At 33.9% G+C, this 27,290-nt stretch overlaps 1 protein-coding gene across 1 annotated transcript in view; it reads right to left on the bottom strand.

Moving 5' to 3' along the window:
- The window catches only part of ITGB6 (integrin subunit beta 6), an 84,088-nt gene that overhangs the window by 13,125 nt on the left and 43,673 nt on the right, over positions 1-27,290 (bottom strand). The window contains exons 9-14 of the mRNA XM_074303316.1: positions 27,136-27,225; positions 17,999-18,133; positions 17,237-17,654; positions 10,252-10,474; positions 7,587-7,681; positions 2,248-2,367 (exon numbers count right to left, since the gene is read on the bottom strand). Of these exons, the coding sequence (XP_074159417.1) occupies positions 2,248-2,367; positions 7,587-7,681; positions 10,252-10,474; positions 17,237-17,654; positions 17,999-18,133; positions 27,136-27,225 (1,081 nt within the window). The remainder of the gene's footprint in view (positions 1-2,247; positions 2,368-7,586; positions 7,682-10,251; positions 10,475-17,236; positions 17,655-17,998; positions 18,134-27,135; positions 27,226-27,290) is intronic.

The raw sequence follows: 27,290 nt of genomic DNA, 5'->3' as shown, positions 1-27,290 counted from the left end.
TCTGCAGAAAAATGGGTTTCCTGACACCACAAAGTAACCCATTAGTAGAGCTTTCAGCTCTCATGAGCTGATGTACCCATGAGTAGAGCTGAAAGCTGAGTAGTGCAGTTGAGATAGTGCATTAGAGTTGGAGTCAGGAACTCCTGAGTCCACATTTAGTCTCAGAATTTACAAGCTATGTGACTGTGAGCAAGTCACAACCTCTGTTTACCTCACTTTTTTTTAATCTGTAAAAAGGGAATTTTACCTCCCATAGTTGCTGGGAGGATCAAATGAGATATTAATTATAAAGCACAAAGCATAGTCTAGCATACAATTATTCCCTCTCTTTGCTTTGAAAGAGAGTTATAGACTGCAAACTAGAGGGTCATGTGGTCCAACTCCATCATTCTTCAAATGAGGAAATGGACACCCAGAAATGCTAAATGACTTTCCCATGGTCACAAGGTAAGGTAATGAAGCCAGAATTCATATTGACATCTGAATTCAAACCCAACATTTTTTTCCCCTTCATTACATTTCCTGAAATGCCTTTCTTCCCATCTGGCCTCTTGGAATTCCCATTACCTACCAACATGACTCAATTTCCTTCCTGATCTTTCCCCAAAATTAAACTTGTCTGCCTAATCACTTTGCATAAAATTTAGGTTTTTCTCTCTTCTCCCTTTCCAATAGATTATAAACTCCTCAAAGACTCAAACTGTTTCACTTTTTTTGGTATCTCCAGTGACCAGGACTTTTACTCCTGCCCCAGTTTCCTCACCATTTATATTTCAGTAAAAGGCATAAACCTAATGGAAGAGATGCTACAGATAGTTCTTTCTCTGAATCCTCCTATCAATTGCCTTCTTTTCTCTTCCTTGCTAGATCCAGATGTTCTTTTCTCATCAAATGGATTCCAGTGCCCCCGCCCAACTCTGACTAACTTTCCTTAGGAACCTTGCTCCTATGATTCTATTATGGAAGGGTGGTGGCTAATCATACAGGTAAGATGACTAGGTATGATCTTCCTACTAAGATATAGGGCTTTGACTTAATACTTTATTGACTACCGAGTCTTATTATCTATCCTACTTATCCTATTATCTATCTATTTTTTTGCCCTTCTGGCCTTATTAGCTTTTGAACCAAGCAGATCTCCAGGCATTATCAAAAAGTCTGGTGATGCATTCTTAAGGCTTCCTGAGCCTTGCTATCACTCCACAAATGAGCCCTTATTTATATATTGTCTTGATATATTAGAAATGAACTCCAGAGGACAGGAATTGTTTTGCTTTTCTATTTTATTCCAAACACTTAACACAGTGTTTGTTAGATAGTAAAGGCTTAATAAGTGCTTTTTCATTTGTTCAATTATTAATTCATCATTCAGTCATTTCTAGTGCCTGACACATAGTAGGTATTTGTTGAATAAAACTGAGTGAATGTAAAACCAATCAGTGCTATATTATTTATCTGCAAAATTAGATTTCTTAGAACATCTGATTTGAACTTACATGTTAATTGACTTCTCTTCTATATCATTAGTTAAGCTGTTGGCTAAAACCAACCTTTTCTCCTGACATCTCCCTGGTTATATTTCTATTAACTATTACTCCAAACAATGTTCCTGTAGTCAACATTCAGTGTGGCACACCTTCTCATGAGAACCTAATCTTTTTAACCTTTTTCATTAGGAAATCATTTGAAACATATTTAAGCCTTTGAATAAGTATCTCTCCACTGTTTGGAAGGTGCACATTCAAAACAGAATTATTTTTTTTCTTTTTTTTTAAATTTAATTTTTAAAATTTTATTTTATAATTATAACTTTTTTTTTGACAGTACATATGCTTGGGTAATTTTTTACAACATTATCCCTTGCACTTACTTCTGTTCAGATTTTTTCCCTTTCTCCCCCAACCCCCTCCCTCAGATGGCAGGCAGTCTTATACATGTTAAATATATTACAGTATATTCTAGATACAATATATGTGTGTAGAACCGAATTTCTGGTTGCACAGGAAGAATTGGATTCAGAAGGTAAAAATAACGGTTTACACTCATTTCCCAGTGTTCCCTTTCTGGAAGTAGCTGATTTTGTCCATCATTAATCAATTGGAATTGGATTAGCTCTTCTTCAAAACAGAATTATACCAAAAATTTGGAAATGCTTCTCCTGGGGAGTGATCAAAAAATGTATCCAAGTTTTTTTTTTTCCTTATGTAAATCTCTCTGACCACTGACAACACATTTCAAGATATTTACCTTTCTGGTTTATGCTATGAAGAACTGTTCTTCCCTCTTTATCTGTGGTCATCAGGAATGTAATAAGGCAGTCGTTTTCCCCTTGCAAAGAGCAAGATACAGAATTTTCCTTTGAGAAATCTGCAGGGAAAGAAACCGTCCATTAGGTCAAATACAATTTAAACATTGATGAAGAATAACAACACATGGCATAGATAAGTATTAGATTAATGCATGAGAGAGATTTCAGCAGATGCAGTGTGGGAATAGGAAAGTCCCAGGAATAGGAGAATTTTAATACTCCTTTCAAACTTTTCTTCCCTTTCTCTCCAAATGAGTTTTAAAGTTTTCCTCATGTTTCAGGAAATGGTTCCAGGTGTCCCCCATAAGCATTGACCATCAAATTGCCCCTAGAAATCTGCTATACTCAGAATCTAAATGCATTGAAAATACTTCCAAAGCAGGTGCCACCAGCTGTGTGGGGAATAGAATAGTCCTGATTATAGCAAAGACTGAGCAGTATATTCTCTTTTGCTGGGAGCTTCTGGAAGAAAGCAATTCTTTGGGATTACATTTCAGAGGAGATAATTCCCATATGAGACTGATACTGATACTTTGAAAAGGGGTACCCATTTATTCATCCCACAATGCAGCTCTATAAGATCAGGGTGGCATGCACTGTCACAACAATAAACATAAATTAATAACAGAAACCCAGAGATTGTGGAAGCATATGATTCAAGGGCCAGTGAATAAAGGAGTAACCTGAGCCAACAGTTTGCCCTCCATTTTAGTTGGCCTACCACTAAATATAGTTCTGTAAGAGAATTCAATCCTGCTTTTCTCAAACTTCTCCCAAATGGTAAACATTTCAGGCTGAGTTTATTCAAGTGGAAGGTACAAAATCTAGTGCAGAAAATGAAAAGAAAGTAATAGGACTATAATCTGAGAGCCAGATTATATCTCTCTCTAGTAACAGCTTCTAGACCAATGACTTCTATATAGGAATTTTCTTCTAAAAAACATTGTGTTTGATAGTTCTTTCCATAAGGCTGGCTTTTATAAACTAGAAGGCCTTTTCCAGCATTTCCAATACCAAAATATGCCTTTTAGGCAACTTTTAATGTACTTCTTTTATTGATTTATCAATAAAATTTTCATTCAGCCCTTCTTGGTGATTTTTCTCCAGTGCCACAGAGGAATAACTAAATTTTGGTTAACTTTGGGTGTTTATTTTGTTTGTAAATCTCCAGAGTTAGAATGAATATTTTTTTCCTACTGCATTTTAAAAAAATATTAAACCTCACTTTATTAAAGTTAGGGCAAGTCAGACATTATATACCTCCCAAAGGACTTGATAAAATCTGTGATCTAGAACATGATGAGACTTAGAAGGCACTGATTTCAGCTGCTTCATTTTGCAAATGAAGAAATTGAAGTGTAAATTGATTATATAGGTAGTAAACATCAGAGGTGAAAGCTGAACCCCAATCCTCCAGAGTTCATATTCTGCTGCCTCTAGCATAGTAAAGTCGGAAATTTGCCAAGTAAATTCAAAGTAAGAATAAGATTTTAGGGGAGTCATTTAAACTAAGATTATAAACTGCATTCATAAACTTTAAAAACCACTCTTTACTTATGGATAATTAATGCTTACAAAGTTCTATAGTCTTCAAAGTGATTTAGATTAGATCTTAGATTCCTAAGAACTTTTTGCCTTCTTTGTACCTATAGAATGGACCATCACAAATGTCTAATAAATATTTATTGACTGACTTTTCAATCTAATACCTTGCTAACTTAATTGGAGCTGTTGCTTATACTAGGGAGTCACAGTATTGAATTAAGAATATACTCTATTACTTCATTCATGTATGGTTGTGTCAGTATGGTGTGGAACTGACCTTGAATTATTAAAGGTTGTACCAGTAGAATGTCAGCTCTAGTAAGTGGCACCATCAGGGATGGGTTTAGTGAGGGAATTGTCCTCAGGCCAATTCTGCTAAAATAGGAGAGATTTAGCACCAGATTGACTGAAGGGTATTAAATGTTTTGGTTGTTGAAACTCTTAAAGACTTTCTACTAAATATTAGAAAGATTACTATCTTGATTGGCAGTGGAATAACCCGTGCTGACAAAATTATAGATTGCTAGAATGTATTCCATAATTCACATTTTTCACCAATTTAAAATAGATATCTGCAGTTATTCAGAAACAATGACATTTTCTTGTAATATGAGTTCTGATGAGTTGGTCTCTCACTTATCATAGAACTGGTTTTTCTATTTCCCTATTACATTTCTCTTAGTATATTTCATCTAAAAATAGGGAATTGCCTCATGGACTGGATATCACAGTTCTCCTCAGTTGAGTGATATTAATCCTGTGTTTTGTTGGAGGTTTGTTAAATGGAAAAATCTGAAGCAAGGGGAGGCTTAAATTACTTTGTCAAGATCATTTAGTTTTAATGGAACTGGTGATATGATCTGTGAGTCCTTATTCCTGATAATGCTTTAATTATTTCAGGACTCTTTTTCATTAAAGTTACTCCTCCGTTTTAGACTTTAAGAAAAAAAGTGTTTGGGGTATTAAAATGGTTGTAATTGAATGTGATAACTCAGAATTCTAGCCTCAGCTCTGGATTTGCACAATTAGCAACTGTTTTCTTTTGTATATTTATGGTCTTCAGTTCTTTTTCCTTTGCTATAGTAGCCCTTTGCACTACTCTTGAATGTTACATATTAAAGAAAATTCCAGGCAATGAGATTTTTTTAAAAAGGCCTATGGAAGATAGATAAGAAGGCAGATAATTTTTTTTGGGGGGGATAGGGAGGATCCTGGTATATTTAGAATTAGAAGGGACCTCACAGGCCAATATATGTGCAAACAAAAGGGCAAATCTGGCCTCAGATATTTTACTAGCTGTGGGATCCTGGGGAAATCAATTAACTCTATTTGCCTCAATTTCTTCAATTGTAAAATGAGCTGGGGAAGGAAATGGTAAATCTCTCCAGTATCTGCCAGAAAAATCATAAAGAATCTGACATGATTGAATTGAAAACAAAGATCCATCGTGGTTCACTGACAATCACTAAATGACTGATGTATAATTTGAACCCATTTCAGTTGATTACAAATCTAGCTCTTTCTACAATATTGCACTGACTCAGAATAACTGCTTAGATAATTATATCTGTAACCTGGAAAAATATTCAGAAGAGGAACATTTACAAAGCAACCACTTAATTCATAGACTAATAAATATACGTTTTAAATTCATACACATTTTCAAAATGCTTTATCATTTCTGGTTTATAAGATGGAAATGAATATTAACAAAAATAGTTCTTTTGAAGATTATTCATTCCTTGTAATAAAAACTACTCTCTAAGAGGGCTTAAATATGCCTTGTATCTCTCTTAGGAGCTTAATAATGTGTTTGTTGCACTGAGCTGAATTTATAGTTTTCTTCTCAGACAAGTTGGAAGGATACTACTTTCAAATTAAAGGATTTGGGATATCTTAAACACAGTGAAATAACTTGTTGATTTCCACAATTTACTTTTTTTTGGTCACAAGTCTACCTTTTCCCCTCAACCCATTACATTTCTTGTACTGCTAATACCTTGAATCAGAGCAACTTGTAGTGCATTTCCTAAAATTTCCATTTATTTTTTTCAGAAATTGTATCTCAATTGTTTGTTGTGAAATGAACCTTGAAGAATAGATATTCCCTTACAAGTTACCATGGTAGAAAGTCATGACAGCTGCTTTATTTGGTTTGGCCACACGCTTTGTCATTGATATTAAAGTAAGGCCCATAGTACCCTTCTTCATTTATCCTTTCCTATTGTTTGAAACATTTGCCCTTAATCTAGAGCAAAGTTCAAGAGAGGGTTTGGAGTTTTGGTTTTTTTTCTATGTAGTTTTACTCTATATTATTACTAATCCTAAAAATGATTTCCTTCTCTTTTTTTTTTTTACCAGCCAATATTAGAAAATTTAATTTTTTTGCACTAATAATTTAGTGCAATAATTTAGAACCTCTGGAAATAATTTTCAAAAGAATTTTTAATGTTACTAGATTGGTCCATTTCTCAAACAGGGGATGCTTGTCTTTTGAATCCATCTATTCATAGATTATCATAAATTATTGGTTCAATGATTTCTTTTAGCAGAAGATAAATCTTAGGTTCCATCTCTCTGTAATATTTAATGGTATAACAATTTCTCAGACAGGATAATATGCTAGCAATATGATTTGTTACCATTAAAACATAAGATCCTCCCAAATTTTTCACTTAAGAAAAATCAGTCACCTTATTTTTTTTTCTCTCCAATGGAAAAACATTCAAATATTGAAAGGATCTGTGATCTTAATAGTGTAAGTATTTCCTCCAGCAATACAGATTATTTAGGGTTGCCCATCGTGTGTAACTCATGGGAATCCATGAAACAAAAGATAAAAATATGATCTTATAATGGCTTTCAAGATTAAACAAAGATCCTTCAAATGTTTAGCAAAAAGCTGCTTGGAAAAAAACTTTTAAAAAAAGTCTTTACATTTCAAATGATACATCTAATTTGATTCAGACTAAACAACAGATCTGTCAAACCTTGACCCTTGATTTGTGGACACATGCACTTTTTTTGTACCTTTTATTAGGGCAAGGTGTATGAGAAGGGAGGCTGACAGACAGGGTGTATGAGTGTATATTGTAATGGCTTGCCAAGTCTGGAAGCTGTGCCTCATGGCCTAGGATCATGGGAATTAATCCAGCTCTCTTTGTGTTCGTTGTTGTTGGCCTGCCTTTGTGCAACCTTGAATCAAGGTCAACAGACAAAAGAGGAAGCTATCTGAACTTTGGGCTAAAATTCAGACCATATCCTGCTACCCATCTGCATTTGCTATTTCCCAATAAAAGCAGTTTTGCATTTGCCAACAAAATTGATGCCAATTGGATCTAAGCTAGCCATGAGTCCATCAGACATACCAGAATACTGGGGTTAGACACACCATTTCCTTTCAATTTTAAAACCCAAGTGAATGCACTGAGGTCTTGGCATGAATTAGATCAAGTCATTGAAAAATAGTACTAGAGCCTAAAATGTAGAGTTTAGGAAGGGCTAACTTTTCTCATTTTACAGATGAGCAAACTGAAGTTGAGAAATGTTACATGCTCAAGTTTACACAGAATTGGGATTCCTATTTAGGCTCTGTAAATTCAGATCTAGTGATTTTCCCATTGTATAAAATGCTCCCTCCTTATATGGTGTTAGCCAATAGCTATAACCTACATCATTGTTATCCCTTAAGAATATTTGAAATATATGCAATGAATTTAAAGAAAATAGAAACCTTCATCACTGATAGTTGCATCAACTAGTTTACATTTATCAACACATTCTGCTTTGGACCGGTCATCAGGAGATAAATGACATTCGATGCAGCTCCTGTAAAAATTAATCAACAGAAATTACTTCATTTTGATTGAAAAGTAACAGATTAAACACTACTACAAATATACACATTTATATATACATGAATTTATACATATGTACATATATGTACTTAATTACTCATTGGAGCCCTACTATGATGCTAAACTGTAACCACATTTCCTTGGAGGAAAAATTCAAATGGGTACTGATATCTATGCTGTCCCTACACTAATTAAAACCATAACAATTTGCTTCATTGCCAATACCTGATAGTAATTAGTGTATAAATGACAAGTAGAATGGAATCTTTGTTAGGTATGTTTTAATTTTCTTCCCCCCACCCCAGTAGAGAGGAGAAAGCCCATTTGTACTTCTTTGCAAGAGTCAATCATCTTTTAATGAGAATTAATCAAATAGTCAGGATCCTTCTTACAGTGATTATGAGATAGGTCATAGAATCTCAGAATTGGAGGGAGACTTATCTGGGAGTGTGGTATCATGGGATGACATTACATTTAGAATAAGAAGGCTTACACATTAGTCCCAATTCCATAACTTTATCAAGCATTTCCCCTTTATTGCCAGTTTCTTAATCTATAAAATAAAGTTTATGGACTGCTATTATCTTAGTCCTCATTTTAATCATAATAATAATGATAACTATCATTTATGTAATACTTTGCTTTCAAAATTCTATACATATTATTTCACCCCTCAACAACTCTGAGATGTAGATACTATTAGTATTATACCCATTTTACTGATAAGAAAACTGAGCTAAACAGAGGTAAACTGACTTGTTCAAAACCACATACCTAGTAGGTGTCTGAGATAAAACATGAACTCATATTCCTGACTTGAAATGCAAAATTCCATCTACTACACCACCTAGCTGCCTTCCCCTTTAAAGGAGAAGGAAGAAAATTTTTTATAAAGTGGTATTTCTTGAGCAAGGTTACACGGTCAGTTGGAGATAAGAACATAATTCACCTGATGCATAACCAGCACACCATCTACTAGTATATTTTGGCCGTAGGTGGTCTAGGTTTTTACATAGCAATTTTAAATATTTATTGGTTTGTTATGGATTAAAAAGATAATCACAAAGAGAAAGAAAACTGTCCAGTCCAACTCAAAACAAAAAGAAAGGACCTCTTATATTTCAACTTCTTGAAACCTATTGTCTATCTTCAGTCTCCTATTAGACATGGACCAGTGCCTTAAAGAAAATTATTAATGTCAGCCTTTTAGTGAAAGATAGCCAAATATGTCAAGGGCATCTCAAAGGACAAAATTTAGGAATCAAACATATTTTAAGAATGTTAATACAACAAAGGAATATTTACAGCCGGCATTTATCTTTCACACACACACAAAAACTAACAAATTGTTTTCCATGTAACCTTGAACAGTTATGGTTTGCCTAATAGGTATGCAGAAAGCAGACCTGGTTTGTCTGAAGGTGCTACCATAAGCACTGAATAGAGTAACTACTTAAGAGCCTTCTTTTCTCCACTCCATCTTCAAGCCATGTTAATTGTTCATTTCATACTTCATGAATCACATTTAAAATGAAATCATGTTTAAAGAGAAGGTGAAAATGGAAAAAAGAATATCATAAGATAGAAAAACCTCAAAAAGGAGGTACTAAGGATATTTGCAATCATTATAATCATGTCTTTAGGCTTTTTTCTTTTTTTAAGTTTTTCTCGGCATGGTGACAGAGAAGTTTTGACACAAATCATATGTAGCTGCTGTGTCAATATTGGTATTCTCCTTCTGTGTACATCAGAAATGCAAATGCCACCATTTGGGTTGCCGAGTTAATGAAAATATGAGCTGAATAAATATATTTACTATGTAAAATGTGGCAAACATTCTTGCATTGTGTAAGCTGTGGAAATGAGTTAGATTTGACCCACTAATTTTGTTCTGACCCCATTAAAAAGCTGGCCGACAAGTAAAAAATCCATTCTCTGGTTGGAAGACAGGAGGATGGGCTTTGTTTGTTCATATGGTGTGAGTGAGTACATAGGGTTATGGCTGTGTGCAGTGACTGCCTGAGAAAGACCCTAAACAGTGTGTGTGGCCAATGGAACAGTTCTATTGTAAGGGAAGGGCCTCTGTCTCTTTAGCCATAGTGATGCTATAGATAGACATGAATCAGAAAGGTCAGGTTGTAGAAAATCGTGATAAGGAAGACGCTTGTCTGTTTTGCTCTAAAATGCATTGGCTACACAAGGGTGTTGTCAGCCTATCTCTAGGGACTTTCTTATGTGCGGCTAGTATTGTAGCTCAGAGTGAAGCAGATGTTATCAGTGTGGGACATCAGCTCAACTTCCCCACATGAGCCCCAAGCAGAAATGTAACATTGTGGGCCTGACAATCAGAATAGAAAAGGAGGAAAATGAAAGTAAAGCTCCAAGTTTAGGATCACAAGTGCTGGGCACCTGTTTTCTAGTTAATATTCTGCGACCAAATGTTAGGAAAAATAAACCAAGGTCTAGTTTAGTGAAATCTCAATGTAATTTTGAGTGATCCCTCAAAACTATCAATAAAAGCCATTACCCTCTAACTATTACCGTTTAGAATTACAGGGATCACCACAGGTAGGGCATTGTTCACACCTAGGACCTGAGGCCCCAGGGTTAGTGCACACACATTTTCCACAGGTACAGTTTCCTCTTCCACTGCAAAGCATGCCATCTTCAGAGAGGCATGAATCAGTGCTGGTGGTACAGTTACAATATTCACCAGTCCATCCACTGTTGCATATACATTCTCCACAGTCGCAATGTCCATTATCTATAAAATATACACCAGAACATCAATCCTTAGTTAAAATCACAGGGTAATTGATTTACAATGACAAAAGGTGACTGTGACCACCCATTCATCCCATTAAACTTCTGACGTGTGTATGTATGTATGTGTGCATATATATATATGTAAGATATATATATATATATACATATATATACATATATATACTCATACACCCATATACATATATATGAGTGTATGTATATATATATATATAAAATGTCCTTTATTATAATAATGAGAAATTATTTCCTATTGTTTTCATACTATCATTTCTCATTATTATAACAAAGGACAGAGAGGGGTAAAAAGAATCACATTAGTCACACCCTCAAATAACAACAAAGTACAATCACCAACAAGTGTATCCTATTTAAAAAAAATCTTTGCCTAGGCATACATTTATTCATATATATCTTTCTTAACATAGAGCCAAGTTTATTATTTGTGGCCATGTGGAGCACAGTAGAAAGAAAGAAAAAGAAAGAAACAAAGGAAGGAAGGAAGGAAGGAAGGAAGGAAGGAAGGAAGGAAGGAAGGAAGGAAGGAAGGAAGGAAGGAAGGAAGGAAGAATTTGACCAGTATTTTCAACTTTCTTCTAAAAGAAAATTTGAAGCAAAATGGTAAGTAGGGGCCTGAGACAGTGTTGCTTACAGAGTTGCTCAATAAATATTGATGGTTTGATTTGACTTTGACAAATTGGTTTAGCCTGAGAATTTTTTACTTCCTTTTCTTTTTCTTATCCACTCTGTTAGAATGGTGCTCATGAGCCCTGAATGAGGGAAAATGAGATTAACTTAGAAGAAACATAAGAAGCAGAAAGGCTTGGCTAGTCTAAAAAAAAGTTATCAATTGGTCTTCCAGCTGAGAACTGAATAACCTTCTCAAGGTTAAGCATGTCTTTCTAAATTATATCCTCAGCACACTGGGAGCACTCAGTAGTTGTGAAAAATTAATCATGACATTTAAAAATGTAACTAAACCTTTTCTACTCAAATTTGGAATATCATCTCTATATGCTTCTTATGAATATGGACTGTTTTTCATTTTCATCTGTACCCCCAGAGCTGAACACAATGCTTTGTGATAGCCCAGGGGTTCTTGGTCTTTTTTCTATCATGGACCTTTTCTTGGGAAAATACTTATTGCTTAGATCCATAATTGAAGGAAATACTACATTTCAGTTAGAGAGTAGTGAAAATAAAGTTGTAATTATATTTTTTCCATCCAATTTCACAGACCTTCTGAAATCTATCTACAGATCCAGGTCTGTAAATCCTAGCTTAATGAACCTTTTTAATAATACCAAGTACTTATTGAATTGAACTTAATATAAACTTCAAAATTTGTTGAAATTGAACCTTATCCAGATGTAGCTAGGTTGGCTAGTGAATAGAATGCTGCAATTAGACTCAGGAAGACTAGAATTCAAATCCTGATTTAGTTACTTATTAGTTATGTGATCAACATTTAATCTTTTGCAGTTTCAGTTTCTTCATCTATAAAATGGAATAATAATAGTAGCTATATCTCAGGTCATTGTGAAGATCAAATGATAGTATTTATAAAACACTTTACCAACTTTAAAATGGATTATTGTTATTATTAACAATCTTTCAAAGATTCAATTATAATAATATGTCAACACATTTATATCTTTAAAGATAACAGACATACTTTGCAGAGGATATCGTTCAGTTATTTCAGTCTTGTCTGATTCTTGTCTGACCCTATTTGGGGTTTTCTTGGTAAAGATATTGGAGTGGTTTGCCATTTATTTCTCTAACTCATTTTTATAGAAGTGGAAAATGAGATAAACAGGATTAAGTGATTTGCCTCAGAAAACAAAGCTAATAAGTATCTAAGGTCAGATTTGAACTCCAGAAGATGAATCTTCTTGACTCCAGCCTGACTTCCTGGCTCTATCCCTGAACCACCCAGCTACCTGCAGAAGAGATTAAGAGGAGATGATAATAATGATGATCTCTCTCAAGTGCTGAAACTTCCTCTGTTAATGAAATCAGCACTTTCTCTGAAACTTATAGTTTTGAAACTTACTTGGGGTACTTGTGAGGTTAAATGACTTGACCAAGGTCACATCATATCTATCAGAGTTAAGACTTGAATCAATGTCATACTGATTCTATAGTCTAGGTTCCCTCTAGCCTGGATACAGGAAGCTAGAGAATAAGTTTTCCAGTCAGAAAGATTTGAATTTGAACTCTGCCTCAGACACGTTCATTTTATCTTGATTAGTCTCATTCTCCTCCTCTGTAAACTCATGAGCACTTATTGTATATAATTATTGTGAGGAATAATTGAGAAAATACAGATACAGTGCTTTAGTGCACTTAGTAAGAACCTAACAACCAACTTTAGTTGTCAATGGAGGAAGCATGCCCACATTTCAATAGCTACATAAATATTAGCTACATCATAACTTTTTTTTTCTTGACTTTTCTTGAATTGTATTAAATTAGACAAAATTTTTGCATAACTTTACCTGAAATCATAAATTGCTACATAGGATTTTTGATATTCAAAATGATTTCTAAAACCTGCTCAAACCAAAGATTTTCAGAGCAAACTATATACACAATTAAATGCTTAAAATTATTGTGGACTGGAGACAACTACTGATCATGGTCCTCAAAGGAAAGACATTTCTTGTCTCTCTGGGTCATTATCATTGTTTTAGGAAAGGAAAATGTAGATGCTTTTTTGTTTGTGGATTTTCTTTTCTTAATTTGATTTAGCACTTGGTGAATATTTTCTTATCTTCTTTATGCAGAGAATAGTATGGAGCAGGTTCAACTAGTAAAAAGCTTTGGGGATATGTGGATTTGGACTCTATAATTTCATTTGTGTGGAGAACAGCTGCTTGTGTGAAAATCCCTCAACCTTCATTGAATTTGAAGTCTTAAAATATTACACAAGAGGTAACTTGCCTCATATGTATAAAAGGCAGATTTCAACCCAAGTTTTCCCGATTCCAAGACCAGCCCTCTTATTGAGCCATACTTTCTCTGTGACTCTGGACATACAGTTTTATATAAAAGTCTTTGATCACATAGTTGTAGCCATTTGTTCCAACAGAAATCATAAACCTCCCATTATTCCTTATTGAAAAGCTCAGAAAAAAAGGGCAAGAATCTAAAAACAAGATAAAACTTGGTTCCTAGTTTTATAACAAGAAAGACTTTGAATAAAAATATTTTCTTTATGAACAGATAAAATATTACATTCATATTAATGTATACTAAACTATGCTTTTAATAAATTATACTTTAGAATGCTCAACTATGTTTAGCTATATTAGTCTATTTTCATAAGCTATGTAAGTCATAATTTAACTCCAACTAACTTGATTTATGCTAAAATGAAAGGAAGCTTGCTGAGCTAGAAATTGTTTATCATTTACTCTGATAGTATAATATTATTCATATGTACTGTATATGTTGTAATTTAGTCTTAATATTCAAGCTAGTGACTAAATTAAAATTAAATTTTCCTTTTCATTCCCTACAAAAGAATGCTTCAAAATTTTAGCCAAAGGAGGAAGCATGCCCAACCTGTCAATGATTCTGAGGAAATGAAAGTGAATTACAAATGGCATCAACTATAAGTACTAGGTTCCAACAGGGACTTGGGTAACCAAAAGCACATCTTTGATATAAGAAATACCTAGTTGATATACTTTTTAAAAAATACTTAATGCCTTTAATGAGAGTGACCAGGATGAAGAAATGGAAAAAACTGATTTTAATATTTTTTATGGGTATAAGTGTGTATTTAAGGAATCAGAGGATGTTGGTTTGAATCTGGGCTCTTTTATTTCATTCCTTCCTTATGTGATTTTATATGTTACTTCCATTCTCTAGACCTCAATTTCTTATTTTTAAAATAGACATCCATGCCCCTTTCCAGTTCTGAATTCATGATCCTATGAACTACTATAATATCATTCAAAGGAATTTAAGTCACTTGAGGGCAAGGATTATTTCATCTTTATTATTATTATTATTATTATTATTATTATTATTGTTATTATTTTGTATTTCCAAGGTCTAGCATAGTACTTGGCATATAGTAGATGATTAATAGATGTTTGTTGATAAAAAGTTACTCACTGAATGTACTTAAGGAGTCAAATATTGTACACTGGATATAAAACAACTTAGTGGCTATAAACATTTAAAGATCCTGAAAAGAAAATGACCAAGTGATTACAATAGTATTATATTCTTCTGGAATACCTTTCTCAGGAACTGGAAATGCATATTATCAGAAATTAAAAAAAACAACACAGGCCATAAAGCAATTTCTCCAATAGAGAAATTCTTTGAACAAATCTCTTCTTTTTAAAGGAGAAAACGAAAGAATGTTTCAGGAAGAATAGAGAAAATTATACATTTTGCACTTAGAAATAGATGGGCCACTTAAAAATGGAGATTTTTGAAGCTGAACTAAATTTAAGCCATCTAAGATCTTTTAATTTTTGCCATTTTATGAGACAGGAAAAATCTTAAAAACAAAAAAACCCTCTGTTAACAGTATTATAAAATTTAAAAATTATGTTTTCTGGTTGATGTGTCAAGAAAATACATAAGACCTCCTTTTAAGAGAGATTACTTTATGGGGAGAAAGGGCCAATTCATTAATTTCAAGTTTTGTCTCCCATGGAACTTAGAGTAGCACATGACAGGCACTTAATAAATGTGGAGGTAAAGAAAGCAGAGATAGAAAGAGGAAGCAAAGAGGAAAACTTACTTTTTATTTTTTGAACTACAATTAATTCTTTTACTTCTAAGACTATTTTTGTCATCTTCATGAATATGTAAAAACTAAAGATTTGCTCACATTGAGACAAGCTTCCCTATTCATTCTCATATTGGTTTATTTTGCCTAAAAGTCTAGAGGAATTTCTTTTTATTTTAATTAATCTTTAAAACCTTTATCATTCTTTCAGTCTATCCTACCCCAAGCAAGTTAGACAAAAGAGTTTCCGTGTTACCATTTTTTTTTATATTGCTACCTGAAGATACCAGATACAAATGAGTTGTTTATAGGGTACCCTTTGTTCTTCTGTAATTAGATCTTTTGGAGAGTATCACAACATTTTTAAGGAACTCTGTTATTTTCTGCCTTTGTGACCTTCAGCAAGTCAATCTTAGAACCTCAAATGCCTCATTTGCAAAATAAGAAGACTGAACTAGATGATCTTTAAGGTCACTTTTGAATCCAGCTTTTAGACTATACATTCTGTTGAAGTAGCATGCTAATGTTCATCCATCATGACCTCTCATTCATGCTGCTTTCATGCTGTTTGCTCTCCCGTTGGCTCTTTCTGTGGGACTTCTCGTATATTATGTCTGACATATTCTTCAGTGGATTTGTGGTTATTCCTTGAGATATGAATATCATAGCCCTCAATAAATTGGCTCATCTATTTCTAAGTACAAAAGTATAGTTTTCTTGATTCTTCCTGAGACATCCTGAAGTTCTTTCATTTTCTCCCTTTAAAAGAAGAGATTTATTCAAAGAATTTCGCTGCTGGATAAATGGCTTTATGGCCTCAGTATTTTTTTTTAAATTTCTGACACTATGCATTTCCAATTCCTGAGAAAGGCACTCCAGAAGAATATATTGCTATTATAAGCACGTGGCCATTTTCTTTTTATGATATTTAGATCTTTGCAAACCACTAAGAAGGTTTTACATCCAGTGCACAATATTTGATTCTTTGAGGATGTTCAGTGAGTAACCTTTTGTGATGAGTGCTGATCAACATCTGTTAATGATCTACTATAGGCTGAGCACTATGCTACACCTTGGGTATACAAAAAACAAAAATGAAACAATCCTTGCCCTCAAGTGACTTAAATTCTTTCAAATGATATTACAGAAGTTCATAGGATCATGAATTCAGAGCTAGAAAAGAGCATAAATATTCTGTTTTAAAAATGAGAAATTGAAGTGTCATAAAAATGAGAAAGTAAAGTGATTTACAATTTCCCATGATGATGATGATAATAATAATAATAAGCACATTAACATAGTGGATTAATATATGTTCAGTTATGTCCAAATCTTTGTGACTCCATTTGGTGTTTTCTTGGCAAAGATACCAAAGTGACTTTCCATTTCCTTCTCCAGCTCGTTTTATGGATGAAGAAACTGAGGTAAACCAGGAGACTTTACCAGGATCACATAACTAGTAAGTGTTCGAGGCCAGACTTTAACTTAGGAAGATGAGTCTTCCTTATTCCAGGTCCAGCACATAATCCACCATACATTGGTTTATTTGTACTGGATTTAGATTCAGAAGTCTTTGCCCATGTGATCTTGGGAAAATCACTTATCCTTCAGAGAACCTCAGTTTTCTCATCTATAAAATGAATATATGAATATTGGAGCTGCTTAGTTCATAAAATTGTTGTGAAGACAAAATGTATGCAAAACATCCTTCAAATTCTAAATTGTTATAGTCTTTCAAATTATTATTATTTATCATCTATATGACAGTGTGATCTTTTACCTGCTTAAGCATTGATAAATGTTAAAAGGGAAGATAAAGTTGAAGAGTAAGTAAAAACCAGAATGTTTGATTGTCATGGGACATTTTAAAAACCATCTACTTTGTTGTGGGAACTGGGATAAGTGTGGTAGGAATACACTTTAATTCAAATTTCTAATAATTTACATCTTCAAAATATGCAAAACACAACTTTAAAGGGAACATACCTCCACATATCAGTCCTTTATGTCTCACACAGGAAAAATTGTCACATTCACAGTAGGTCCCATAAACCTGTCCATATGTGGACAGATGACAAATGCATTGGCCGCAGTAGCAGTCTCCCCTTCCGCTGCAGGAGGCATGACCCAGGGCATCTCTACATGAGTCGGTGCTCAGGGCATTCTCATCGCATTCACAGAGAGGGCCCATGTAGCCAGGATTACAAATGCATACTCCACACTGGAAGGAGCCCTTCCCTCCGCTACACCTGAAACTGTTCTCTTCCATGTCTTTTTGACAGTTGCAGCTGCACTGGGGGCTAATTTCAATTTCTAGGGCATCTGCCAGGCCCACAGGCTTGATGGTGATGTGCCTGCTTCTTTTCTCACAAGTTGATAGGTTTACAGTTACATTGAATGTTGCCTGGAAAAGAAAATACTCATCATCTGCCTCTTTAGTCTCCCCCTACCTTATCCCCATATGTGTGTGTATGTATGTGTGTGTGTATGTATATATGTACACACACACACACACACACACATATATATCTTTGGAAGCAAATGATGGTAAGGGTCAGCTTTGCAAATGCACACATGACACAGAAAAAGCATGTCTTAGTTTTTGCCTGGAAAGCACCCTTGAACTTTTTTGAAAGAAATTGAAAATTTAATTAAAGGCATTGAATGGAGAAGTACAATTTCAGCATTTCAAGTAAATTTTTCACTTATCAGAATAGTTCTCAAATTGAAAATTGGTCATTTACTTACTGTGCCTCCCACTTTTATGTGAGAGCATTTTTTTTGGTGTGGGAAAATAGTGCCATTATTACAGATAGAAGTGAATGATAGGCTGAGTCCGTCTGTATCTCCCAATACCTCCAATTCCACTTCTGATCGTAGTTCCTTTGAGAAATAGACAATAAAACTGTATAAGAACCAAAAATTTAGCTAGAAAAATGAATACTAAATTGTGAATCTGAAGCTTAAATGAACCAGGATGTGGGCGTCAGAAATTCACAAGAGTAATCAGTCAATGGACAGATATTTCATTGAGCCCTTAATAGTACTAAGGGACAGGTGAAGCAGTGGATTGAAGAAGCCATATAGTCAGATAGACTTGGATCCATATTGTGCCTTTTGAGGCAGTTAGGTGACTCAGTGGAGAGAGTGCTAGACCTGGAGTCAGGAGGACAGGAGTTCAATTCCAGTCTCAGAAATTTTCTAGTATATGACTCTGGGAAAGCTATTCAACTTCATTTTGATTCATTTTCCCCAGATGTAAAATTGGATCACTAATAATACCTACTTCCCAGAATTGTTGAGAGGATCAAGTGAGATAATATTTGTAGAGAGCTTTGCACAGTTCCTTGTCATACAACAAACACTTAATAAATGATTTTTCCCTTCTATATTTCACTTCCATATTTGACACATATTAGTATTGGCCATCCCTTCCTTTCTCACTGCCTTGTCATAGCAGAAGAGATCACACAGTTTTAATGAAATTATGAGCTATGAGTACAAGATTACCAAGACTGTTAAGTTATAGTGGAAAGTTCTGATAAAAGATGATCCACTAGAGAAAGAAATGCAAACTACTCCAGTATCTTTGCTAAGCAAAACCTATGGATAATAGTGGAGGACAAAAAGACCTGGTGGGCTGTGGTCTATGGGATCATGAAGAGTCAGAGGTAACTGGTAGTATTTGCCATAGGCACATTACTTAACTTCTCAGGTCCCCAGGCAAAACTCTAAGACCATGGAGAGCTGCCAGTCTATTTTGGGGTAGAGAATTTCCATACTAGGAAGTTTTTCACACATGTTCTGACCCTCCCTTCTCTCTCCTAAAAAAAAAAAAAAAAAAAAAAAAAAAAAAAAAAAGAATTCTAGGTGATTCATGCTATAGTTAAGACTGAAGTTTTAGTGTCACTCATCATTAACTGCCTCATTCAATTCAGTTAATATTTACTGAGCAGCAATAAGAGGTGTGTTACTCAATTGGGTGCTATAGGTTATTGTATAGGCATGGTTCATTTTACATTTACATGTCAGATGGGCAAGAAATCCCTGGAGTTTATTTTTAGGGTTTCATTAGTAAGCAATGGAATACCATCATCATTTGACATTTTACTTTAATCTTTGTCACATCAAAATTTTTTTTCTTAGTATTTCCTATATTATTAATACTATATTCTTTTTTTAACTTTTATTTTGGGCATTTAAATGAACATTAAAATACAACTTTTCCAGGTTATTACTGTTCCACCATCAAAGTAAGATTCCAATTCTTAGATAAAAAATTCTACATTTTTCCACCTTTCTGTTTTCCTCTTTCTCCAAACCAAAACACTGTCAATAGACAAATCTGTGGTGGCTTTTTCAAAATGTGCAATGTGTTAGAGATTCAAATGTCCTTTTTTGGATAATTTTGCTAAATATTCTCCTTTCACTTTAATTCTGTTTTTTAATTTTTACCTCTTTCTTAAAATGTGTTTTATTGATATTTTTTGTTTTTACCTCCTATTCCTTTAAACTTTTATGAGAAAGAAAATCAATTAAGCAAAAAGCTGACAGTAATGACTATATTTGACAATGGAGACAGTACTCTTTTCTAGTGGCCTCTTATCTCTTTGTCATTGTGAAACACATGTATAATCTTTTGTCCTAGACTTTCATTGTTTCTTTCCCCCATCCCTCATCCCACTACTATTATTTAGAGTTTAATTTTCTTTTAATTATCTTCTCATTTACATTATTGTGATAATTCTATGTTCTGGTTCTTTTGATTCTGTTTATTTCACAAGGCCAAAGACTTTGGACTTTATAAGCCATCAAGCCCAATTCTCTCAGTTTACAGATAAAGAAACTGAGGTTGGGGGAATATTAAGTAATTGCTCAGTGTACTATAGCTATTAAGTGACTGGGATAAGATATAAGCTCGATTTCTTAACTTCAAAATTAACACTCTAGCTCACCTCTCATCAATTTCCCCATGTCTCTCTGAATTCCTCATATATGTTTATTTCTCTCTCTCTCTCTTTCTCTTTTCCTCCCTCCCTTCTTTCCTTCCTTCTCCTCCTCCTCCTCCTCCTGTGGGGTGCCATAGCCATCCCTTCAGCCACACCATCACCATGATCAATCAATAACTATCAACATTGAGGCAAGATCTTCCATCAGCAAAAAGATTGTGACTTGCTGAAGGCTCAGATGATGGTTAGCATTTTTTTCAATAAAGTATTTTTAATTAAGGTATATATAAATATACATATATATTAGATATAAAACTATTGCACATTTAATGAATTGCAGTATTGTGTAAACACAACTTTTATATGCACCAGGAAACTAAAAAATTCCTATGACTCACTTTATTGCAATATTCACTTTATTGCAGTGGTCTGGAACCAAACAGGCAATTTCTCTAAAGTATGCCTGTAAAGGGTTCCTGAGAGCAGTGGCCTTGTTTTGTAGTGACAATTTATGTTCTAAAGATAGTATGTTGGTCTATGTGAAATTTAGAATACATCTTTTATAAAATTTGCAGAAAAGTAAATATGTTTGATCCCAATTTCTTTGTTTTTCATCTCCTCTATTTCTGTTTTCTTTTTCTGTATCTTACATCTCTCTGATTTCAAAGATTAATATATTTGTGTTATTATTCTAAATATCATAGTCTTAGAGAGCTGCCTGGGGCACCAAGAGGTCAAATGACTTGCCCAGGGTCATACAGCCAATATATGGCAGAGGGGACTGCTTTAATCTGAATACTATTGACTTTCAAAGCAAGCTTCCTCATGCCTTAACAAATTTTTTTTTAATTTAATAGTTTTTATTTACCAGATATATGCATGGGTAATTTTACAACATTGACAATTGACAAACCTTTTGTTCTAATTTTTCCCCTCCTCCCCCCCACCCAGATGGCAGGTTGACCAATACATGTTAAATATATTAAAGTATAAATTAAATACAATATATGTATGCATGTCCAAATAGTTGTTTTGCTGTACAAAAAGAATTGGACTTTGAAATAGTGTGCAATTAGCCTGTGAAGGAAATTCAAAATGCAGGTGGGACAAAAATAGAGGGATTGGGAATTCTATGTAGTGGTTCATAGTCATCTCCCAGAGTTCTTTTGCTGGGTGTAGCTGGTTCCGTTCATTACTGCTCTATTGGAACTGATTTGGTTCATCTCATTGTGAAAATGGCCACATCCATCAGAATTGATCATCATATAGTATTATTGTTAAAATATGCAAAGATCTCCTGGTCCTGCTCATTTCACTCAGCATCAGTTCATGTAAGTCTCTCCAGGCCTTTCTGAAATCATCCTGTTGGCCATTTCTTATGGAACAATAATATTCCATAATATTCATATACCACAATTTATTCAGCCATTCTCCAACTGATGGGCATCCACATAGTTTCCAATTTCTGGCCACTACAAAGAGGGCTACCACAAACATTTCTGCACATACAGGTCCCTTTCCCTCCTTTAGGATCTCTTTGAAATATAATCCTAGTAGAAACACTGCTGGGTTAAAGGATATGCACAGTTTGATAACTTTTTGAGCATAGTTCCAAATTGCTCTCCAGAACATGCCTTAACAAATTTTAAACCAATTATGCTCTCCTAATCCATTTAGCTTCAAGCACAAAAATTAAAGAAGGAAAGGATTCTTGAAAAAAGGAAATTTCATCATAGAATAATTGAAATGGATCAACATAATTTATTTTTGGGGGGAGGGCAAGTTTCATGGAGAATCTTTTCATCTAAATTTCACATGGACCAAAAAAAAAAAATCTTCAGAGCATTTAATGTCCCCACAAAACAAGGTCATGGGTAGCTTGTCACAAAGACCTATTCACTTTTGTCCTTGGTGTTCATCCAGATGAATGTATGTCTAGTATTTAAATCTGATGATCACTTTAACATAATAGAATGATGCTGAGTTTAAAGTTCACTTCAGATTCTAACAATAAATGAAATGCCCTGGATATTTTGGAATAACATAAATCTTTTTCAGTGCACTAGAATTCACTTTATTTATTAGCACTGAATAGCTCCTTATTAACTTTAGAATGTAAAGAAGTTTGAGATATAGCAACTGAGGTGATTTGGGGGCTAAAAGACAAAAAACTAAGACCACAGTTTTGAAATAGCCTTTAAGATAATTTTTGTTTGGTCATATCTGATTCTTCATGTCCTGATTTTGAAAGTTTTCTTGGCAAAGGGACAGGAATGCCATTTTCTTTCCTACCTCATTTTATAGATGAGGAAACTAAGCAAATGACTTGTTTAGGGTCACACTGCCATTAATTATCAGTAAGATCAGATTTGAATTTGGAAAGATGAATCTTCCTGACTCCAGACACAGCCTATCCACTATACCACCTAGCTGCCCTTTTGGATAATAAAATATAGTATTCATATAGTAAATTAAAGTTTGTAATATTATCTCATTTGATCTTAAAGACAACTCTGGAAGGTAGATGCTATTATTCCCATTTTATAGATAAAGGTACTGAGGTAGGCAGAGGATAAGTGACTTGTCCACGGTCACACTGTTAATATCTGAGATTAGATTTGAACTTGTCTTCCTAACTCCAAATCCATAGGTCTATTCACTGTACAAGCTAGATGCTTTAACATTTAGCTTAAAATATATTAAGAATCTGTAATTTTGTCAGAATAAAGATCCGTTCCATTGAGTCATATATAATCCATGTATAACATAGTCTTTAAATGATTTCCTGAGGATTAGAAGAATTGAATCAGTGGGAAGATGGTTGGATTTGAAACTAGGTTAAAATCTCATCTCAGATTGATTTTTACCTCTCTGTCTACTCCTTTTCCATAGATCTCAGTCTCCTTATCTGTTACATGGGGAAACTGAATTAGATTTGCTCCTGATCCTTTTCAGTTCAAGATCTATAAATCTCTGATTTTTGTCAGGATAATTATTCCTTTTACAGAGGAAGATGTAAAGCATTTATTATTTATAATTTGAGGAACTCATCTCACATTCAGAGAAGTTGGAATAGTGGAAAGAACACTACCTTTCTAATCTAAGTTTTGAGTTCAAATTCTTCTGATGGTTCTCACTTGTTAGATTTTGGGAAAATTTCCTTCACTTCCCTGACTTCACTTTCCTTATTTGTAAAAACAGGGAGAGTGTGGACAAGATGGCTTCAGAAGTTTATTTCATTCATGTTTCTTTGATAAGTGTTAATCTATAGTCATTAATCTATAATCACAGGTATAAATGTGATAAACAGAACTTTCTGAGTTTTTATTCAGTACTCAATTCAGTGAACCACATTGCCTCTTTAAAAATAACTTTGAAATCAACAAAAGATTTGAATAATTGAAACTATAAAGTAAGGGAGTGCCCATCAATTGGGAAATGGCTAAACAAATTATGGTATATGAATATAATAAAATGTCATTGTGCTGTAAGAAATGTTGAAAAAAAACAATTTCAGACAAGCCTGGGAAGATTTATATGAATTAATACAAAATAAAATGAGAAGAATTAGGAAAACAGTAGCAAAATCAATGTAAAAGCAACTTAAAACTGTATTTAAGGCAATAACCACCAGCAGTTCCAGAAGATCATGGATGAACAATTTCTATCAGGGAGGGGATGAATTCAATATATAGAATTAGACATAGTTTTGGATAAGGATATGTGGAAAATTATTTTGGGAGACTATGCATATTTAAAAGAGTTTAACTTTTCTTTTCCAATGGAGCAGAAATGGAAGAGGAAAGAAAAGGTTGTTAACTGAAAAATTACAATTATTTTTTAAAAAGGAAAATAATTTTAACTCTTTAAGATGTATTTCCTGATTTATGATTGCCCTCACTGTATTGTATTCAGTTCTGATGGTTCAATAACAATTCTAAATCAATGCTAAACCTTCTATAGAGTATCAGCTTATTTGTACTTTAGAATATTTCAATATAATGGGGGCTTAATTCAAAAGATCAATTATTTTTATATCAACTACCCTCCAGGATACACTTGCACTTTCACATCATAAAATACACACACACACACACACACACACACTCACACATACACATCCCTTAATACAGAACTTAACCTTTGTTAAAGCAAGCTGGGACACGATCAGAGCATGCTTTGAATCAGACTTGAAGAAGAGGAAATATGAGAATATCTTATAACAATATTTTGACAACTCATTCTTTCCCAATTTCCTTAAATCCTTTGAAGATTTTAGAAGGGAACTAATTTGAAAATGTTGGAGTAAACTAATTGGAGTGTGTTCTCATTCAGTAAAGGAACACCTTGTGTTTTTTTATTAGATTCTACACATTAAAAACTTTAATTACTATATGGGCAGAGAAGAAGGTTTTTATAGTGTTGTTGTTGACTAGCTTTCCTGCCTGGAAGAATTTCAAGCCTGAGCTAATGTGATAAATTTTTGATGTGAGCCTAGTGAACTGAAATTTCAAAGGATGGCAGTGTAGGTTCTAAAACTGCATTCTACTTTAACCAAAAAGACAAATTTGGGTTTAATTCTTTGTTGGAATGAAATATTTGAGAATAAATGACTGTTCAAAGTCTATCTTGAATTGGAAGCGGGTTGTGTAAAGGGGAATAGTTACAGATAAACATATCTGGGTATAGTTCATTTACTGTTAACTTTAGTGTCAAAAAATTACAAAAACAAGCTAATTGTGAGACAGCAAGTTTTAATAACCTCTTCTTCAGGATTAGAAGACATACCTTTTTTATGTATGTAATTTTTCTGCCAAAAGTGAAGATAAGGAAAAAATTGTGGAATAAAATAAATGGAAACACACTCATCAGATATTTGTACTTTTTTTTTTAATCATGAAAAGAGACCTTAAAAATCAATATTATAACTAGTAAATTGGTGTGTACCTTCAATAAAGGGAGAAATTCTATTGTCAGGTTCATAAATTCTAGTCCAATAATTGTGTGCCTATAAAATCAATGAAAATTTCCCTCGGTTTCAGACAGCAGAATACAGAACAGGGGTTTCACTGCTATGCTTTTGGTGGTTTCTTTTTTAAGGTCCACTTGAAAATCCAAGGTTAAAGGAAATGAGCAACATTAATTAAAAAAAAACTTTTTTGATAAATAGTATTTTTTTCTAATTATATTGAAAAGATAGTTTTCAACATTCATTTTTTATAAGATTTTGAATTCTAATTTTTTTCTTCTTTTTCTCTCATCCTCCTTCCCCAAGATAGCAAAAATTTTATATAGCTTAGATATGTGCAATCATGTAAACTTATTTCCACATTAGTCATGTTGTGAAAGAAGAAACAGAACAAAAAGAAAGGCCACAAAATTTAAAAACCAAAATACAAAATAAAAGTGAAAACAATATACTTTGATATGCATTCAGACTCCATAGCTCTTTCTGTGAATGTGTGAATTAGTCTTTTGGAATTGTCTTAGATCATTGTATTGCTGAGATCAGCTAATCATAGTTGATCATTGCACAATGCTACTGTTACTATGTACAATGTCCTCCTGGTTCTGAATGAGCAACATTCTAATGTAATAAAGAATTGTCGATTAATGTGCCAAAAAAACCACTACCTATCCCAGGTCCATGTTGGCCCCTTTAGGCATTGTCTTGAATTACTACACTACATATAATTGTTTTTCAACAAGTTTTCTCAATTTTCAAACTTCAGTCTTAGGGGTTTTCCCTTTTTTTTTTTTTTAGAGCCATTAGAATACCTTTGGAGAACTATGACTGATCCACACAAAACACAGTTACAGCAGGGGAAAGAATTTCATGAATGGTAATTTTTTGTTGTTGGGCGCTGTTTATAAACAATTGAAACTGTAGAGCCAGATGTGATTGTTTGTATGTGTGTTTTCCTTTGTATTTGTGTAACCATATGTTCTGTATTCCACCTTTTAGGAAGGATAACTATTCAATTAAATATAAAGGTGAAAGCAAACACCTCATATACCATCCAACTTTGAACATTCATGACAGAGGCCATTCAGTGACACAAAAGTATAGCTTAGTTTTAACACATAAAGGTTGTTGTTTGTCCTTTGTTCTCCAATAGCACTATGATATCAGGGAGATGATACGATGATATGAAAATTAATTAGATTTAAGTGCTAGGGGCTGTGCAAAGTTATCTGCCTCACTTTCCCCTCCAGAGACATCTGGGTCCAATGGCCAGATATGGATCAGTATGACTGGAGATGGCCCTGGATGAAATGGGAGATCTTTTTAAACTTTTAAAAGCTAAGCCTTTTTAAGCTAAACTCTTTAACAGGTCTCAGTTTGAAAAAGGCTGCACCCTTCAGTAATTAAGGCTAAGAAACAATTGAGGCATAATCTCCACTTTCACCTAGTCCAAAAACAAACAAACAAGCAAATAACAACAATCAAAATACCTAAATAAATAAATCTGGGAGGGAAAGACCATCTGGGTTTCTGGTCAAAGCAGAAATGATTGCTATTTACATTCAATCCTCCTTCTGTCCACATAGGATATCATACTTTTATCTGCATTTAATTTTAAAAGTATTTTTTTTTCTTTTCTTTTGCAGCTCTGAATCCTCCCAAGATATTTTGGGATTTGCTGGCTAGATTCTTTTTCTTAAGGACCATGTCTTAAACCAAACCAATCTGATTTTTATTAATTGGCCACCAAGAGGTCCCAGGCTAAGCCCCATTTGGTAATTGTGTCCTAATGACTCAGATTAAATGTAAATAGCAATCATTTCTGTTTTGTTCAGTTCGTTCTCTCTCTCTCTCTCTCTCTCTCTCTCTCTCTCTCTCTCTCTCTCTCTCTCTCTCTCTCTCTCTCTCTCTCTCTCACACACACACACACACACACACACACACAATGTAGAAACAATAAGGTTCCATACTTTGTAAGCTGTGATGATCAACTGAAGGATGTTTCCAGAGTCCTTCTGAAGAAGCCCTACTGTAGCTCCAGGAATAAGTTTGGCATAATTCTATAAACAAAGAAGAATAAAAATGTTTGCCCAGTAGTAATTGAGAAACATACTTGTTTTAATTT

The sequence above is a fragment of the Sminthopsis crassicaudata genome, chromosome 3 (genome assembly GCF_048593235.1).
Source record: "Sminthopsis crassicaudata isolate SCR6 chromosome 3, ASM4859323v1, whole genome shotgun sequence".
Taxonomy (NCBI): Eukaryota; Metazoa; Chordata; class Mammalia; order Dasyuromorphia; family Dasyuridae; genus Sminthopsis; species Sminthopsis crassicaudata.
This window is presented reverse-complemented; position numbering and strand designations above follow the sequence as displayed.